This window comes from Botryllus schlosseri, chromosome 8, assembly GCF_051294905.1.
Source record: "Botryllus schlosseri isolate E-star chromosome 8, Bs_hap1, whole genome shotgun sequence".
In the NCBI taxonomy this organism is placed as follows: domain Eukaryota; kingdom Metazoa; phylum Chordata; class Ascidiacea; order Stolidobranchia; family Styelidae; genus Botryllus; species Botryllus schlosseri.
The window spans coordinates 11,991,181-12,010,669 of record NC_137243.1 but is presented as its reverse complement, the minus strand read 5'-3'; the positions used below and the strand labels follow the sequence as shown (position 1 = coordinate 12,010,669).

The 19,489-nt window shown below is 43.6% G+C and overlaps 2 protein-coding genes across 2 annotated transcripts; both read right to left on the bottom strand.

Moving 5' to 3' along the window:
* Positions 1–4: 4 nt before the first annotated feature.
* On the bottom strand, positions 5–2,410 carry LOC145444047 (tRNA-dihydrouridine(47) synthase [NAD(P)(+)]-like). The gene has a single exon (XM_080321956.1). It carries the CDS (start codon positions 2,408–2,410, stop codon positions 551–553), a length of 1,860 nt encoding a protein of 619 aa, XP_080178082.1. The 3' UTR covers positions 5–550.
* Positions 2,411–2,458: 48 nt separating this feature from the next.
* LOC145444048 (putative ATP-dependent RNA helicase DDX52) lies at positions 2,459–5,475 on the bottom strand. The gene has a single exon (XM_080321957.1). The coding sequence runs from the start codon at positions 4,375–4,377 to the stop codon at positions 2,788–2,790; it is 1,590 nt and encodes a 529-aa protein (XP_080178083.1). The 5' UTR covers positions 4,378–5,475; the 3' UTR covers positions 2,459–2,787.
* Positions 5,476–19,489: the final 14,014 nt, after the last annotated feature.

The following is a 19,489-nucleotide window of genomic DNA, read 5'->3' as shown; positions in this document are numbered from 1 at the left end:
CCTCTTCCTGTTAAGGCACAATAACATTGCTATTTTTGAACTCTCACTACAGTAACCACAGCAAAAACATAGACGTCTAACAAAATTCCGACACCCGTGCAAAAAGTTCCAGTCTGCTCAGTCAGAGAATCAAGCATCTCGCGAATACAAAGGTTGTATGAATATATAAAATTTAGTTGGCAATCTTAAAACGAACTGTGAAAAGAAAGCTATCAACCTTCAGCAAACAGTCATGACCAGTATCAGTGACACTACAATAACCCAACAACACAGAAAAAGTGAAGACGGTAAAAATTGCTTCAGGAGCAGCTTCACGGCTGAAGTGTGACGTCAAAATTATAGTGAGAGTGTACAATGTACTGTGCAACATGCTGTACATACGCCAGAAGGTGTTAATATGAAAAAATACTCGCCAATATTCCAAATTATGTTCCCCGAATGAACAATTCACCCATGGTAAAATAACCCTTGTATATACGAAGACACCCCACCAACTTAGGTAAGAATACAAAATAACTCGGCACTTAACAGACATAATCACCACGTTTCCCTAGGCATAAGAATTGGCCTTATGTTTCGGCAAGAACACAAAACTGTCCGGCACTTTCCCAAGAAGCATCTCGCTAATCTTCACCCAAGACTCGCAATTGCGGTCTGCCATCAAAGTCTCCAAATCGTTCCTGCCCACGTAGCACGGGGGCTTCTCGTTAATTTTCTGCGGCGGATGCTCCAGAACCCCCAACGGAATATACCTGTGCAAGAACGAGAGCCACTCCAAAAGAAACTTGCGGGTGGTTTCCACGCCTCGCGAGTCCGAGCCCCAGTGCATCAGGCCGTTGTTAACAAAATCTTTGAGCAAGTCGAAGCGTTCACCGCTGGATATGTCCCAATGGCGTCGCTCTTTGATCTCGGTGAAAATCCAAGGTTTGATCAGAGCGCCACGGGCTATCATCACTCCGGACACGTCGTTTTTGACAGCGGCATCATAGTCTTCATAGGACAGAATATCGCCGTTACCAAACAGAGGCATCGGCGCGGCGGATGTAGCGCAAGCTTGCAAATAATCCCAATTGGCTTGCTTTGTATACCTAGCTTGTCGAGAGCGTCCGTGTACCGTACACAGTGATACGCCACAATCGCGCAGTTGAGGTATCAGAATATGTGCTGTGTTTTTCTTGGAATCAATACCAGTTCGCATTTTACAAGTCAACGGTATCGTCATCACTTTTTTCATTGAAGTCACAATATCGAACAGACGTTTCGTACGGTTCATTAACGCTGAACCAGCTCCCTTGTTGAACACCAAGTCGATCGGACAACCCATGTTGATATCAATAAAGTCCAGACTGCATTGATTCTCGATCAGCTCCGCGCATCTAGACATCGTGTCCGGATACGATCCGCAGATCTGCACGCCGAATATATCCTCACATGGGTGCCGTTTTAAGAGAGCCCACTCTGACACGTTTCCTTGCAGGAGGCAATTGGCCATTGCCATTTCACTGCAGGTTATGTCGGCGCCCAGGGACTTGCAGACGACGCGGAACGGTAAATTCCCGACTGTCGTCAATGGCGCTAAGAATAACTTACCGTCGAAATTCAAAGTACGTTTTTCACCGTTTTTTAACGCCACCATATCGGCGTCAGTAACGGTTCCGGAATGTACCGGTTTGGACGAGTCTGTGCTAGATTCAATTGCACACGTTTCAGAGACGGTGACATCAATTTCGCTCTGCGAATTATCAACATTTGGATTCAGTTCTACTTTTTCTAATAACGAATCATTAGGTGATACAGACGGACCATTTTCAGTCGCTGTCTTTTCAGATTTCGCCGATTTACCCCTCTTTCCTTTTGTCACTTTACCAAATATCTGATCCGACTTTGGAAAAGAGTAACTTTTCTTCCTTAAACTCAACCGCAAGTCTCTCGGAAGTGTGTTGATCATTTTTGGTGCTGGGTTAGACATCACCTTACTTTCATCTACGACAGATGTGTAAGAACCACTGTCTGTCTTCACGGTATGGCACGATCCATAACGACACGACAATCCATAATGGCATTTTCCATATTTATTGTAACTGAAACAATCAGCAGCTATGTCCTCCGGCTTGATGGTCATGTACTTTTCGATGTCGTGAATGAACTTGCAGTTATCGCCATACATGCAGACTCCCTCGTCACTCACCAGGCTCGGGCAAAGGCAATCTTCTTTCTTGTCCCACGCCGTTCGTGGCCTGTGTTTATTTTGGCCTCTCGATTTTTTCTTCGGCGGAGGTTCGAGGTCTTTGGTATCAGCACTTTCAGAGGGTGCCGGCGCAGGCACAACTCTTGGCGGCGCTTTTACGATAAATTCAGACTTGATTCTAGCAGTACCAGGCTCATGAAATACGTCAGGCTTCTTTTCCATGATCGTACGACACACGGTAACATCTAACTAAAACCAAGCTTGATGTGGTTCCTATAATAATGAAAAGAAATTGTCGATAAGGCAAATTTGTACCACCAGTTGCAAATATACCAATGTCAAGAGGCTGCATCAAATAGTAGCCTAAACCAGAGAATCGACAAATGAGAGGTATAAAATAGTGGCCGTTTCACGCCATTTAGAGCAGTGTTTTGAATACTCAAGTATTCATTACATGCAGTGCGTAAGCGAATAAACATGCCATTTTCCAAGTAATGTCATGATTTCAACCCTCCCAACATACACATGAATTGGAAAACTGCATTGAAAAGTACGGACTGTGGACAGGAAATCTCGCAGCCTATCACTGAGTGAGAAAATTATTCTGCAGTTTTCTTTTTTTTACCGGAACCCTTTTTACTCTGCAACTTTCGCTTGGAATTTTTTTCAAGAATATCTTTCGGAGTAGTTCTTATCGTCTCCCTTTTGACTTCCGACTTCCCCCATTTCTTCCTCTCATCTTTCGACATCTTCTTTATCCCCAGCATATAGTCAGGAATGGGACAGCCGGCTTCTTTGATTACGTTGGCAATGGAGCGAAGAAGCGGTTTATCGTCTTCGGTGAAGAATGTGATAGCCTCGCCGTGGCGACCGGCACGGCCAGTACGTCCAATCCTGTGAATGTAGCTGATCGCGCTCGTCGGAAAGTCGTAATTAATGACTAAATTGATGCCTTTGAAGTCGATACCGCGACCCATCAATTCCGTGCAGATTAAAATCCAGATTTTTCCAATCCTTGTTGCGTTGACAGAGTTTTCACGCTGAGCAGGCGTTCTGTCCGCGTGTATCACGTCGACGTTGATTCCGTCGTAGATGAGTTCGGCGAAAAGCTGCTTAGCTCGCTCTTTGGATTGCACAAAAACGAGTGCGGGCGGTTTGAAGCCCTGTCGGACTACTTCTCTCAACGCCATAAGTTTGCCTCTCTCGTTACCAGCGAAGAGTAATTTTTGGGTCACGCTTTTTACCGCAGTGTTTTTGCCGCCGATGTTAATTTGTATGACGCTGTCCATATTTAGATGACACCATTGCTGAACGTCGTAAGCGAAAGTTGCACTAAACATGGCACGTCGAATATATTTTGACGTGCATGCACTGTAAATAGTCCCGAGTTGCTCTCGAAAACTGTTTTTTTCGTTCGCCTCGAATAGTTTATCGGATTCGTCGATTATCAACCATTCAACTGTGTTGAGATTTATCAACGCAGGCTGTTGGTTCAATAAATACACGAGACGGTTGGGTGTCGAAACTAGGATGTCATACTTATTTGCATGTGCAGCCCCCGCAGTTTGAAACTTTTTGACAGTGCTCTTATCGAGAATTTGGATCTTAAGAAGAGAATTCTCGGAATCGACTTCTACGAGTTGCTTAGCGACCTTGAAAATCTGATCTGCGAGCTCTCTGGTGGGAGACACGATAAGAACTTTCAAAGTTTTTTTCGACTTGGGGCAAGCGGAAGCGACGCTTTTACCGAGGCAGTGTGAAATCGCGGGAATTAGGAACGCTATCGTCTTGCCTGAACCAGTGGGAGCGCAAGCCAAAAGTTCACGCCTATGCAGCATCGCAGTGATGGCTTGCATTTGAATGGGTGTTGGTGAGTTGAACTTCAATGACTTTGTTAGTACCTGCACAATACTAGGCGGTAACTTGAACTCAGATTCTAGTTCATGAAATGACGATAATAAATCGGGGATGTCTGTGCCTTCGATGAATATTTTATGTTTCTTTCTCAACTGGGAAGCATCTTTGACATCTTCAATCGTCATATCATCCTTTTCGTCTTCGACAGATTCGGGATTTTCTTCCGGTCGGTTATTCTTGTCACCACGTAGGACTTTAGCATCTTTCTCGAACCTCTTCATGTCAAAATGCAATCCGAACGAAAGCTCTCGAAAAATATCGCGATTGTTCATCTTTACTCTGAAAGGTACCGGTGGCAATGGATACCACTACGTTAGGTTACAAAAGACCTGAAAAGTGAAGAATTGTTACAAGGAACAGGTTTCTAAAAAGGAGCATGAGCAATGCTACTCCCTCCTGGCCTCCTCACGAGTTTGACCGCAATGGTACCGTATCACAACCGAAATGAATTCATCTTGTAATTAACAATAACAACATGCTTCCGAGCACTTTTCCCTCTAAGCTGTGCGCGTGCGCAATTGCGCAGTGCTGACACGGTCTCTGTGCACAGAAAATCTAGGCTGCGCCGAAAATGTCGAAGTGATGACCTTTTACTTGGTCAACAGGAACACCATAAATTCAACAAGAAAAGTGGGTAATTCGGCAGTCTGATCAAAGTGATGAGCTTTTTTCCAGTCGTTATGCACTGTTGTCCAAGGGACCGCACACGCACAGTTAGTTGCCTACGACTATGAGGCTCTCTGATTGGAATCGCTGGCCTTTTTGCCTGATATATCAGGTGAGCAGCGATGATTTTCCAAGTTGAAGTTATTTATTAGAAAATAATAAAAAATAAAACATAGTGAGAGCACAGGACACTGATTCCAAACAGGCTTGACCTACAATGCCTTACAAAGTATTGTCATGTGTAGGTACCAGGAAAGTAGTACAAGGTTGGCACCACAGAAAGAGCACCTATACAACATCATTGGCGGGCAAATGTTGTTTCGATCTGACCTCAACTCGATCCACGATAAAGTAGTCCCAACTTCTGGCGAACCAAAGGTTTATAGCCAAGGAGAAAATGGGCACAAAGCACAAATACACAAAATAATAATAGGCCCGCTGCATCACTATCAGTTATCTTTTCTCATCAATAAAATATAAATAAGTAATACTGCGATACCTCATGAAGCACTGCATGGACACTTGGACAGACGAATGAGTCGACAATCCAGGCCGTTAGTTAATGGATGTGCAATTGTGCATATGTGCACTTGCAAAGCGCATTCTGAAGCGCTGCGCTGAGCTCGTTTTTAAATAACAAATTACAAAACCTACTACTAACATAACATTACTTGAAGGAAGGACGGGATACGGCGATTGGTTCGATTACTACTCTCCGACGATAAGATGACTTCGACGGTGACGTAAAAACACAACAAAGTGCCAAGCCAACCCACGTTGCTCTGTATTGGAGCTTAGCACTACGTTTGTTCGCGAGCGGCGCCCGACGGACTGTAACTTGCACCGTACCGGCTTTGGTGCAAACTCGAACTATAGAGATTGTAGGATATCCAAATATCCATTTTAACAAGATAGTTACTGCAGAATCACGCCAACAAAATATGTGTCGGATGAATATCAATGGCACATTTAAATCAGTCGTCCCTCCATCCTACAATCTCTATACTCAAACTATACACCTAACCTCAGACCATAGTGTCCTATATGGTGTGGACACAAGCAAATCTCACGCCTTAGTGAAATTGTATCGCGTCACAATGCCAATCTCCATAACAATGAAAAATTCGAGGATGATTGTGGGAGTTCCAGGGCCACGAGCGGAATAAAATTTATATTTTCGTAATCAGTGGAGAGTCAGCTTTCGATTGATAGCCGTTTCACCAATTTTAATGCTGGGCAAGCCGGTCAAAAATGACCGTCAAATTGCCTGTAGCCAAATGGAAATTGTGACGTGATACAATTTTACTGAGGCGTGATATTTGCTTGTGTTGACACCATATAGGACACTATGGCGATACCTTCACTCTGGTCAAAATAACCAGCAACTGCTTAGCAGAATATTGTGTTCTAAAATGCATGTGTTTTGATAACATACTTTTCATGCCCATTCAACCGTGAAATTGAATTGCATATTTTCAAGTTCAAGTTTATCCATAAAATTTCACCCTATTAGGCCTTTAGAGGATGAGGAGAGAAGGTGAGTATCATCAGCGAACAGTGTGGTATTTGTGGTGATTATTGTTTCTTCGTGATCACACCAATTGTGTTGATTACCCGCATCTTACCCTACCTATATATTGAGTGTTTTATGTACCGCGTTTAGTTGCTTGAGTCTTCATTTAGTTAATAAAAACCAAACTTGCGTTGAGGTCGTAGTGCGTTTTCAGTACAATTTTATTAACTAAACGAACGTTGTCGTCTTTTCCGTAAAAGACATGGCTGCTTACAACGAGAAGCTCATCCGCGTACCAGTGTTGGAAGTGTTACCACGTGCGGTGGATTCGCAGAAGGTTTTCAACCATTGGAAGCGTATGTTGGAGAGCTATATTGAAGCCGTTGAGCAATCAAAAAAATACCGGCTCCGCATCGTCTGGGAGTGGGTCGGATTCACCCACACTTTGCGCCATCAATAAGATCGCTATTATGGGTGGATACATGTCTGCTGAGATATTTTCGTATATCGAAGATAAGGAGAACTACCTTGAAGTAATGGAGAAACTGAATGTCGTACCAGTAAACAGAAGACTCTTGTTTCGTTGGCTTTTACTAACTTAAATCTCGGCGTCAAATAGAACAGTAACAGTAACAGTAGCGATTTAAGTAACAGAGGAATTGGAAACTAATGATTAGAAAAGCAATGATTACATGATGCAGGAACGCTTGAATACAAGAGAGTATACGAATCACCACAATCTCCCCCACCGAATAAAATTAAATACAAAATAGACACATCAGCACATCAAAATCACTTTACACGGTCGCCGTACCATTCCGGACACTTTCGAACTCTATTAGATCGGCGCGGCATTGGCGTATGCGACGAATTGTCCTTCATTAGAGATGTCTCATTCTCGGGCACTTTATCACCCGACGCCTCGGCACGATCATTCGATGTCGGAATCATTTCAGCCCTTGACGTATCGGCTCTCGCTGCCGGCTTCTCCACATCGATGGTGGTAGGGTTCGGAGCCAAGTCTCTCACGGACACGGTGGACTCTCTTCCATCTTCGTGGCGTATTAACGCGTACTTAGGATTCACATCAAGCAGCTCAACCGGGTCGCAAAGCGGTTCAGACTTTGAGGATCGATGAAAACGTCGCAACAGTACGGAGTCGGCGAAAAGTAACCAATCAGGAATCGAGGGTCCAATCATCGAGCGTCTAGGAAAACCAAAAAATCGTTCATGTGGTGTCACATTAGTAGCTGTACAAAGCAGCGATCGCACGCTATGTAGCGCATCATTCAACACCATTTCCCACGCAGATTCCGGCAGCCGCTCCGTAGCAAGAATCAATTTGATGGTTCTCCAAATCGTTTGGTTGACGCGTTCACACTGAGAATTACCAGTGGGGTGATACGGAGTAGACCTGCTAGTAGCGACACCACGTTTTGTTAAAAATGTAATCAAATCTCTGGAGATAAAGGAGCTTCCTCGATCGCTATGGATATATTCGGGAACTCCTACGAGCGAAAACAGCGTCTTCAAGTTGCGCATCACGGTTGGAGTTGACATATCACGACATGGAAACACAAAGGGAAATCGACTGTATTCATCCACAACAATCAATAAAAACCTGTTTCTCCCAGCCACGGGGCCTTTGAAGTCCATACTGATGCGTTCCCATGGGCGAGTGGCTCTGACAAGCTTATGATGCTCGTTGTTGTTGAAAAACCTAGGCTTCAATTCGGAGCATTGTCTACAGTTACCACAAACCTTTTTGACGTCTTCCATTGAATAGGGTAGGTTTTTAGATTTAACAAAATGACTCAACCTACGGATGCCCGGATGTCCCAAAATGTTATGAAGTTCGCGTAAATCAGTGGACAAAGCCGTTAGACTGCAAATCCGAGAGATAGTGTCAGGCGCAATATTTTCTACACCTGGTCTGTGAACAATCTCGTATTCGAAAATACTAAGTTCCAGCTTCCACAGTGTCAATTTAGTATTTTTTATTTTACTGCGATGCTTTTTCTGAAAAATGAACGACAGGGCCTTTTGGTCAGTTATCAATCGGAATTTACGACCATGTAAAAGATACCCCCACTTTCTTATAGCATGCATGATTGCGGCTGCTTCTTTTTCGACAGCAGGGTAATTTAGTTCACTTTTAGAAAATGTTCGCGATGCAAATGCCACAGGTCTACCTCGTTGACTGAGAATAGCAGCAATAGCGTTGTTAGACGCATCACATTCTATTTCAAACGGTTCAGATTCGTCAATATAACAAAGGGATGATTTTATCAAGTCTTCCTTCAGAACATTGAATGAGGTCAGAGCAGGCCCACTCAGTGGAAAAACCGAATTGCTAAGCATTGGTTTGATTTTATCAGAAAAGCTTGGAATCCACTTTGAATAATATGCGAACATACCCAAGATCCTTTTCATTTCTTTATCCGATTTAGGGGGTGGCAACTCAATCAACGGTTTCAAATGGTCTGGGTCAGGTTTAATGGATCCGTGCGACACCAGATGGCCCAATAGACGCAATTCACTCACGGTATAGACGGATTTGTCCTCGTTCAACGTTAGTCGACAATCAGATGCGGCTTTGAGAAAAGCTTGAAGTCTCTCGTCGTGTTCCGCGGCATCTTTACCGAATATAGTGATGTTGTCCAAGTAAGCCAGAGTCCCCTTCAAACTGTAGTCGTCGATGAACGAATCGATAAAACGTTGGAAAGCAGCCACCCCATTGGTGATGCCGAAAGGCAACCTGCAAAACTGATAAAGGGAGCCGCAAGCTTCAAAGGCGGTAAACGGCTTGTCAGATGAAGATAGCGGGACTTGGTGATAAGCCGACTTCAGATCAATAGTCGAATATACTTTACCTTTCGACACTTCATTTACGATAGTCTCAATTTTTGGCAAGGGGTACGCATCAAGCGGAGTATACCTGTTTACGGTTTGCGAATAATCAATGACAAGTCTTCTCTTGTGCCTGGAATCCTTCGTAACTAATACTTGAGCACGCCAAGGAGAACGAGAAGGCTCAATTATTCCATCTTCGAGTAAGCGATTAACTTCATCCTTGATAAACGATTGATCTTCGCGACTATAATTTCTTGACGGAGTGGCGATAGGCTTGCAATTGGAATCTAGGAACCGAAATAGCTGAAGAGGTTCTGCCTTAGCAGGGGACAAAGCGCACGATCGGCTTTGTATTGTCAGCGGTTCTTCGTTTCCGTCAAACTCGAAGATGACTTTCTTGTGCTTCTTCATGAAATCATGACCAAGAATTACATCAGCGCACAAATCCTTGACCACCCCGAATGTGATACCAACATAGTTTCGAGATAGCATTTCGAAAGAAACAGTAAAGGTGCCGCATACTTCAGCTGTCGCTGTCTTGGACGCGAGTGATATGGTGGTGGGCTGACCTCGTGGCAAGAATCCTAGTTTAGTAGCTAGCAACTCGTCCATATAATTTTCGAAGGAGCCAGAGTCTAGAAGAACGCCCACAAGTAATTGATGAATTTTAGCTGTGCATGACGCACGCCAGAGACAATTTGGAACTCCGGCTAGAAGCATGCTGGCGGTCGCTCGGATGTCATATGAACGAGGGGATCGACATACCTTTGCAAAATGCCCCTTTCTTCCGCATTTCAGGCATTCGACATCCTTTGCAGGACAATATCGCTTGTCTGCCACATGAGATCCGCCGCAGAAGATACATTTGCGCAGTAATCTCGGTGCTCCAGGCTTTTCTACAGCGGCGCTAGAATCTGTCCCGTGTTCCTGATCTCTTTGCCGAACTGCTGCAATTTCCGTAGAAGCGATGGTATCAGACGAAGGAGTGATGACATTGTACGAGCTTGCGAACAACTGGGCTCTTCCAATGTGTCCGCAGTCTGGAAGGCTTTTTGCATAGTTAGTTCATCGCATTCCAGTAATCTCTGTCGAATTGCTGGGGACCTCAGCCCAGTGATGAAAGCGTCTCTTACAGCTTCCTCTTTATGCTTTTGAGCATTTACGGCCAAGAAGTTACAATCTTTGGACAGTGCCATCAATTTTCTAGAAAATTCTGACACGTTAACTCCGACCTCTTGCGTTGCAGTTGCTAACAGATGTCGGGCGTAGACTTCGTTTTTCTTCTTTTTGTAAAGCAGTGGTTCTTAACCTTTTTTCTTCCAGCGCCCCCTTTCAAAAATTTTCGTGCTCCAGCGCCCCCCAACTTCATATTGTAGGCAATGTAATAAAGACAATGAGTAAGAGGGAGGGCCGTAATAGCACTTCGTCAACCCCCCTAAAAACGATTGCCTTGCGCACCCATAGCGTGATAAACTGATCCTCTGAGATCTTCGCCCCCACGAACCCCATATCGTGATTTTGATGGTCAGCAAAGTTTGTGTGGCCTGGTCGCCCTAGGTACCAAAATTTTCTATAATGCATGAATGGAAAGGTGGTAATTACATATATAACTCGCTATAAACTTTTTATCCTCTCAGCCCACGTAATCAGATTTACCAGTAGCACTGAGTGAGCTGTTGTATAGGAAAATAAAGGGCACGTAATTAATAATTAAACATATTCGGGCGTGCCCGCAGGTACAATTATTCGTTACCAGGGCCGTAACAGCACTTCGTCAGCCCCCCTCCAAACAAAAAACGTTGGTCCAGGGCCCCCATCGGGTGATAAACCAAACTTCCGGGGGACTTCACTCCCAGACCTCCATTAGGCTGTCCGCTATTGGCTGATAGCCTATTAGGTATCTACATTGGGTGTCCATTTACTGAGGCAGCTATGCTCGCCTAGTTGCACGAAGCGCGAAAAATCTCACTAGTTATTGATTAAATTGGTCAATATCATTGGGAATTGCATGTAAATTGAGATCAATTTTTATCCTCTCTCTGCTCATGTAAACACATTTACCGGTAGAGCTGAGTGAGGTGCAATGTTCCCTCTGAGCTGCGCACGTGCGCAGTGCTGACGCGGTCTCTGCGCACAGGAAATCTACGTTGCGCACAACAAATCCGAAGTTTTTACCTCTTTTTAGTCGTTACGCACTGTTGTCCAAGGGTCAGCGCAGTGAGTTGTTGAGTGTGCGCAGACTCATCAAAACTTAAAGCGAACATTGTGAGGTTTCTTGAAAACTGTAGGGCCCGTTACTAATAATTAAACACATTCGGGCGGGCGAGCCCGTTGGTATGACTTCGTTGCATGATGTTATTTCGTTACCCCCTGTCTGCAATATCAAAAAATATAGAATCGCTCAACGGGGATATCGCCCAACAGGAATATCCCTGTCGTCCAATCGTACTAAACTAAAAGACGCACCAATTTCAGATTGGTATTTCCTCACTGACATATAATTTTTCCCTGCCAAATGGAATTCGTCTTCTGGGGTTCAGATTGCCAAGACAGGAACATTCGGTGTCAGTCATTTAGGCGCCCATGGACAATTAAACCTATATGTATTTTGAACGCTATATGTAACGAAGTTTTCGGTGTTAATTTGCCCTGAATATTCATTAAGGATAAGTCCTATCACCACATCATCTGCTGCGAAGCCATTTTTCTCCAGCGCACCCCATACCGCCCCCCTGAGCCCAGCGCCCCCCATATCGCCCCCTGAGCGCTTCCGCCCCCCTTCAAAGTCGCCAGCGCCCCCTGGGGGGCGCTGTGGGCAAGGTTAAGAACCACTGTTGTAAAGGGACTGCAGCTCGGTGATAGCAGCATCGTAATTATCAATTTCTTCAATAAATGAGAAGACTTCAGGTGATAAATATCCTGACAATATAGCGAGCTTGTTTACATCAGTTGAAGGAGCAGTTATAGCTTCGATTAAACTCTTCAACATCCGCTCCCAATGAGAGAAGATCTTTAGACTGTCTGCAGAGTCTGGTAGAACGTCCAACGTTGGAACTTTAATATACTTCTCTCCGGACATTACTGCAGGCGATCTATCTCCAAGCAGCGAGATATAATTTAAGTTAGTAAAATTGTCGTACCAGTAAACAGAAGACTCTTGTTTCGTTGGCTTTTACTAACTTAAATCTCGGCGTCAAATAGAACAGTAACAGTAACAGTAGCGATTTAAGTAACAGAGGAATTGGAAACTAATGATTAGAAAAGCAATGATTACATGATGCAGGAACGCTTGAATACAAGAGAGTATACGAATCACCACAGTGAAGAAGATGTATGTCAAGAAGAACAATACTATTTACGCTCGTCACAACCTCTCGGCCAGAAAACAAATGACGAGTGAGAGCGTATCTGAATTTGCACAAGAATTGTTAACATTGGGCAAGAAATGCGAGTTGAAGCCGGTTACCGCAGAAACGCATTTGGAAGAATCTGTACGCGATGCGTTCATTTCTAGATTGCGATCAGCAAATATACGTCTTCGTCTTCTGGAACACGAGGAACTTTCTTTGGATAAAGCGCTTCAAGTTGCATACACTATGGAGAAAGCAGAGTGCTTCTCTCGTTCCTATGAGACCACCGCTACTGCGAATAGCATGGCTCACATAGATTGCGCATCCGCACACATTGCTGCGAATAATGATGCGAGCGAGATCGCTAATGTGAATAGCGTGGCTCGCACGGATTGTACATCTTCGAATAATGACGCAAGTGAATTCGCGGTAGTCCGTCGTCAATCGTCGAAGTGTATATTTTGTGGTAACAGTCACGTTTTAGACCGTGCCCTATGCCCTGCTCGGTACGTGAGGTGTTTCAAGTGCCAAAAGCAAGGTCATTTCAGTAAAATGTGTCGATCCCAAGTAGTGAAAACAGCTGCGTCTGTCACTGAGCCTCGAATCTCGTCCATTCTTGCATCTAATGGCTGTTCCTCGCTGTCCAACACTACTGTGCCCGCTTACATTCGTAAAGCAAAGTTGCGTGCCCTACTCGATTCCGGAGCTTGGGAAAATTACATGGATTCTAAAGTAGCCGCTTCGCTTGGGTTGAAAGGCAGAGGACTGCAAACCATGATCAAACTCGCTTCAGGACAATTCGCCGCCGAAGTCAACGGTTTCGTTTGTGTTCCTGTGGATTTGGGTAATCGAATATATAAGTCTGTTCGTTTCGGCGTTCTCGACGATCTTTGTTGCGATTTGGTTCTAGGCCATAATTTCTTCGAAAAGCATAAAAGAGTTGTTTTTGAATTCAGTGGCGATGGAGATCTAACCATCAACAGCGGCAGAGCAAGTGGCGGAGGCGATGGGATGGTCACAAATGAAAGCGTTGACGGGAGCGCTGATACGGCAGCAGCAACTGATGCCTGTAATGTGATAGCTGCTAAAGTGGATGAGACGCCGTGTATTTTTCGGTTTGTAGATGGGAACGTGCAGCCCTTGGCTACCAAGTCCAGAAACTACAGTAATGATGACAAGGTGTTTACTGTTTATACGTGAAGAAGTCTCAAAACTTCTGGAATCTGGAGTGATTGAACCTTCCTCGTCTCCGTGGAGAGCTCAGGTATTGGTGGTAAAGAACTCCAGACACAAGAAGAGATTGGTCGTTGATTACTCTCAAACAATCAACCGTTATACTCCGTTAGATGCTTATCCGCTTCCGAAGATTGAAAACGTCGTAAATGAAGTAGCTCGAGGTAAATGGTACAGTGCGATAGATTTGAAGTCCGCTTACCATCAGGTACCTCTTGGAAGTAATGATAAGCCTTTTACTGCATTCGAAGCTTGCGGTCGTCTATATCAATTTTGCAGGCTTCCCTTTGGAGTCACTAATGGAGTTGCTGCGTTTCAACGCTTTATTGACAGATTTATAGAAGGCAACGGACTGAAAGGCACTGTCGCTTATCTAGACGACATTACCATTTATGGCGATACAAAGCAACAGCATGATGAACGTTTGGAAGCTTCTATAACCGCCGCGAAGGTTTGTGATCTAACTCTTAATGTTAACAAGTGCAAGTTCTGTGTTAAGGAATTGTCCATTTTAGGACACCTCATCGCTCACGACTCCATAAAGCCCGATCCTGCTCATCTGAAGATTCTAGTTGACTTACCTGCGCCTTTTGACGGAAAAAGTTTGAAACGTTGTCTGGGAATGTTTTCTTACTACTCGAAGTGGATATCGAATTTTTCCGGTAAAATTGGTCCGCTATGTAACAACGATTTGAAATTTCCCTCGAGCAGCGAAGCCTTGATGGCATTTCGGCAATTGAAGAACGATCTCCTACGGTCAAGTCTCGGCTGTATTCTGGAGGATGAAGAATTTACCATCGAGTGTGATGCTTCTGAATTCGCCATTGCTGCAATACTCAGTCAAAGAGGGAGGCCGGTGGCGTTTGCGCACAGAACGCTGAACAAGCATGAGAGGAGGTACGCTGCCGTAGAGAAAGAAGCAGCTGCCATTATTGAGGCAGTACGTAAGTGGGGATATTTACTTCATATAAAACCGTTTACCTTGATCACGGATCAAAAGGCACTGTCCTTCATATTCGCGAAATCTCATCGCAGTAAGATGAAGAATACAAAATTGTCCTTGTGGAAACTCGAATTAAGTGCATTCAAATACCGCATCAAACATCGACCAGGTAAAGACAACGTAGCCGCCGATTCGATGTCGAGAGTTTGTGCCTTTACAGGATCGAGCTTACGGAATATTCACGTAACACTGTCGCACCCAGGAGTGCGACGGATGATGCACTTCGTTCGAGCTAAATGTTTACCTTTTTCCACAGAAGAAATAAAGAAGGAGTGCCGAGATTGCCCAGAATGTGCTGAAATTAAACCTCGATTTTTCAGACCAGAAGCTTAAACTCTCGTCAAAGCTATTAGGGCATGGGATCGCGTGAGTATAGATTTCAAAGGACCAGTCGCTGGAAAGCGACCTTACTTGCTTGTTGTAGTCGACGAATTCAGTCGTTTTCCTTTCGTCTTCCCATGCGCCGATATGACGTCGCAGACTGTTATTAGCTGTTTATCGTCATTGTTCGCCTTGTTTGGATTACCTGGCTATGTACATAGTGACAGGGGAAAGTCTTTTCTCTCTAAAGATGTCCACGAGTTTTTGATCCGAAAGGGTGCGACCAGTCGTACCACTCCTTATCACCCTACGGGCAACAGTCAATGTGAGCGGGCTAATCAGACGATATGGAGGTCAATTAAACTTTTACTCGCATCTCACAAATTGCCAGAGAGCGCTTGGGAAGTGGTGTTAGCAGACGCCTTGCACTCTATAAGGTCATTATTATGTACTGCCACCGGAGTCACTCCGCATGAACGTTTCTTTTCATTTTGTCGTCGATCGATGCACGGTCAATCTATTCCAGATTGGATGATATCCAGCAAAGATGCGCTCCTGAGGAAATTCGTCCGAAATAAAAGCGATCCTCTCTGCGAATATGTCGAACTCATTGAAGTAAATCCAAAGTATGCTCTTGTAAAGCGCCGAGACGGTCGTGAAAGTACGGTATCTGTGAAAGACCTTGCGCCGTGTCCTCCTCGTGAACGAACAGAATCCTCGCGTTCAAAGTCCGAAACTGAGGAAGATATGGAGATTCAGGAGCGTTAGCCTGAACAAGTGGTTGAAGAATCGATTCCATCAGTTGAGAAAAAACGCACGAACACCGATTCTCACGTAGGTCGCCCAGACGACGTCGATGGCAGTCCGATGCCTGCAGTATCTACTCGCATCCGTCGGCCTCCTGATAGATACGGAGATTTGGCCTAAATTGTTTTTTTGTTTGTAGCTCAAAAATTTGTCATTTGTAACGATTTATTTATTAGTGTATAGTCTTATTTTTAAGGAGGGGTGATTGTGGTGATTATTGTTTCTTCGTGATCACACAAATTGTGTTGATTACCCGCATCTTACCCTACCTATATATTGTGTGTTCTATGTACCGCGTTTAGTTGCTTGAGTCTTCATTTAGTTAATAAAAACCAAACTTGCGTTGAGGTCGTAGTACGTTTTCAGTACAGTATTCAAAGAGGAGGACTCATAAATGCTGTTGACATATAAAGGTGAAGAGGACCGGCCCAAGCACTGAGCCTTGGGGTACACCACAGGTAACTAGCTAAGGAGAGGACAAGATTTTAGTGATTGAAACCATTTTTTGGCGTCCGGTGAGGTAACTTTTCATGAGATCTAGTTGTGGGCCCCGGGATCCATAACGTGCCAATTTTGAAAGGAGAATGCTATGATCTACACAGTGAAACGCCTTTTTTAGATCAAGGAAAATACTACAACCCACATCTCGTGTCTCTAGCATATCGTAGTACTGCTCGGCCACTGTTAGGAGGGCTTGTCGTGTAAATGAGCTACTTTGACCTTAGAATGTTGTTCACTTTGTTGTATTCAAGTGTGAAATTAATGATTTTTTGTGACCAAGACGATGCCTCTGGAAATCACTCAAGCATACTATTAGCGTTGGGACCCCGGGAAATCCCGATCCCGGGATGCCGGGATTCGAAGCAATCCCGATCCCGGGATTAACCTCAATGAAATCCCGCGATTTGTGAACAGCATCTACCAGGGCTTACGTAGCGTAATGTGTCATTTTTGGTAATAAAGCAGTGTCAATAACTAGACAGGTTGTCTAAAACATTGTTTCTTAACCTTACGTCCCTGCAGAGCCCCTTTTCGAAAATGGCCTACGTCTGGCGCCCCCGCCCATATTTTAAGGATATTTCGTCAACAAATTACGAAACTGTCTAAGCGATGATACACTTTATCAATGGTTCCTAACCAATTTGATTGTCAGAGCCGCATTTCAAACTTCATAGTATACGCAGGGAGCCGCATTAAAACACCCAATTAGACTATATACTGATTCTAACGGTAGCTAATAACCTACCTCTAAATCTCACCATCTAGCAAACTCAAAAGCATGCACATACACAGCACATAGACTTCTACAGATTGTATATCTGTTATTCTAGCATTGGTAGACGCAGATTGGCAAGTGCTATACATTGAAATAAATTGAAAATGCATATCATTACTCAACATACTATTTTGTTGTTATGTGATAACTCTTCATACATTCCAGCACTTGATACACAAGTTTGCGGAGGATTATTCTGTGAAAAATATTGGACTTATTGCAATTTATACTTGACTATGAGCCGTTATTTTAATGTTAGTGAAATTGTGTCCTAATTTACTCTTCAAAAAGACGATATATAAAGGTCTACGAGCAGCAGAGCTCAAGATATGTCGTTGTCTGACCGGTAGGCTATTCCTCCGTGCGTTTGACGCTAGTCTGCGAGAATTCTGTTTCTCTGTTTTCAGAAGTGGCCTTGGACGGCTTTAGAGACATCTAGTATTCCTCATTTCAGCATTCATATACAAAAATTGCTTCTAACTATTTGATGATGATGATGAAGGCCTTGGAAGACTTGCAAGATTACAGCTATTAGCAGATCAAACAGAAAACCAGATTCCAATTAGCGACTTTGAAGGAGGATATGCAATCAAAAGCTCGCCATATCTTGAGGTGGAAAATCTAAGGTCATCACCTCAAACATCCTTGGCACAACCAGGCAGTGGATAGAGACGTTAAAGTGGTGACCAAAGCATCTGCCCATGTGCCGGGATTTAAACGTAGAGATGGCCTAATCAGATAAAAACTGAAGTCTCGAAAGCAGATGAAATCCTTTAATACGAAACAAAATTTCAAAATTTGTGCAGACTAAATATACTCTGGTAGTGAAACCATCTTCGAAATATCTCTTTTTTCAATATAGAATTGATGTTTTTGTGTTTTCATTATGGATTAGCAATTTATGTGTTTCCAATATGGAGTTGTCAGTCATAAGATCGATCACTACACGCTTTTGGCCTCGTACCACTGCTACAGTGCCTAATTTTACTGAAAAATGGTCTAAAAATCAATAATTTGCCTGTAACTTTTTTTCTGTTCATTTTTAAGACAAAGTTCTGTGGAAGTGAGATAGAAACTTGCTGCTTCCGCATCTTTTGAGCCCAAAATCAGCTTTCTAGCGGAAGCGGTCATCAATATATAGCGAAATTAGCTATTTTTGGCTCGTTCAGTGCGATTGCACGACCACTAGAGGGTGCACAAGCCCAAAATTATTATGGAAATTATTTTTTTTAAATTTGGCACCACATATCAAGTGTCCGTTTTGAAATTCAAAATTTTCCATTTTTCACTCCACCCTACCACACCAATGCTTCGGAATCTGAGCTGATACTTTAATCATCAACATCCCAAATTTCGCGGTTAGGCTAATCGAATTTTTTTTGGTTGGCCTTGTAAGTTCACAATTTCTTCGATATTATAACTAATTTCGAGAATTACCTCACAGGCAATGTTCCCTCTAGTTTTTGGCGAGTCTGCGCAGCCGCATCACTTCGAATTTTTTGTGCGCAACTTACATTTTATGTGCGCAGCGACCGTGTCAGCACTGCGCATTTGCGCACGTGCGCAGCTTAGAGGGAACATTGCTCACGGGCCGCGGGTTGGCCGCTCCTGATCCAAAAGTACGAATGCGAATTTTCCGTTTTGACATTCTCGATGTTTAGGAATCGTCAACAATAACCAAGGATAAAGATAAAACACCAATATCGTTACTATTGAATTGCAAAGATTGGTACAAGGCTTTATTGTCTGAATTTGTGACAGGGGATTGAAACCCATACACAGTACACACAGTGTGAAAATATAGTTTTGGATATCTTATCTGAGGTGTATGACACCATTCAAAGCTCGTGATTTGACATACCGGTACCGCTGATTGGTCAATACCTAATTTTGTTCACACTCTCTAGCCAACATGTTAAATGTAAAATGTTGCAAGGTCTGCAGATTTTCACATACCCCTGATTGATTAATACCTAATTTCGTTCACACTCTATCCAACGTGTTAAATGTGAAATGTTGCAATGTCTGCAGATTTTCACTAACACTTTGATCATCACAAAAGCAAATTGAAATATGTTACTACGAGTTATACGCAGAGGTGGTCAGTAATGAAGTACTTCTAACTTTTTTGAAATACTCAAGTAGTTTTCCGCTACTTGGGTACTTACTCAAGTGGATCTAATATCCCGTTACTTCTATTACTCTGTAATATTTTGTGATATACTTGCTTACTTTTTGGTATTTTCAGTTTGTCAAGTAGAAGTAGTATAATCCCCCAATCAGGAAGATGGCCTGAGGGATTTCGGAGCTGCGTCCTCGGAGTATCAACATTTAATTTTCACAAAAGTTGAGTAAAGCCCAG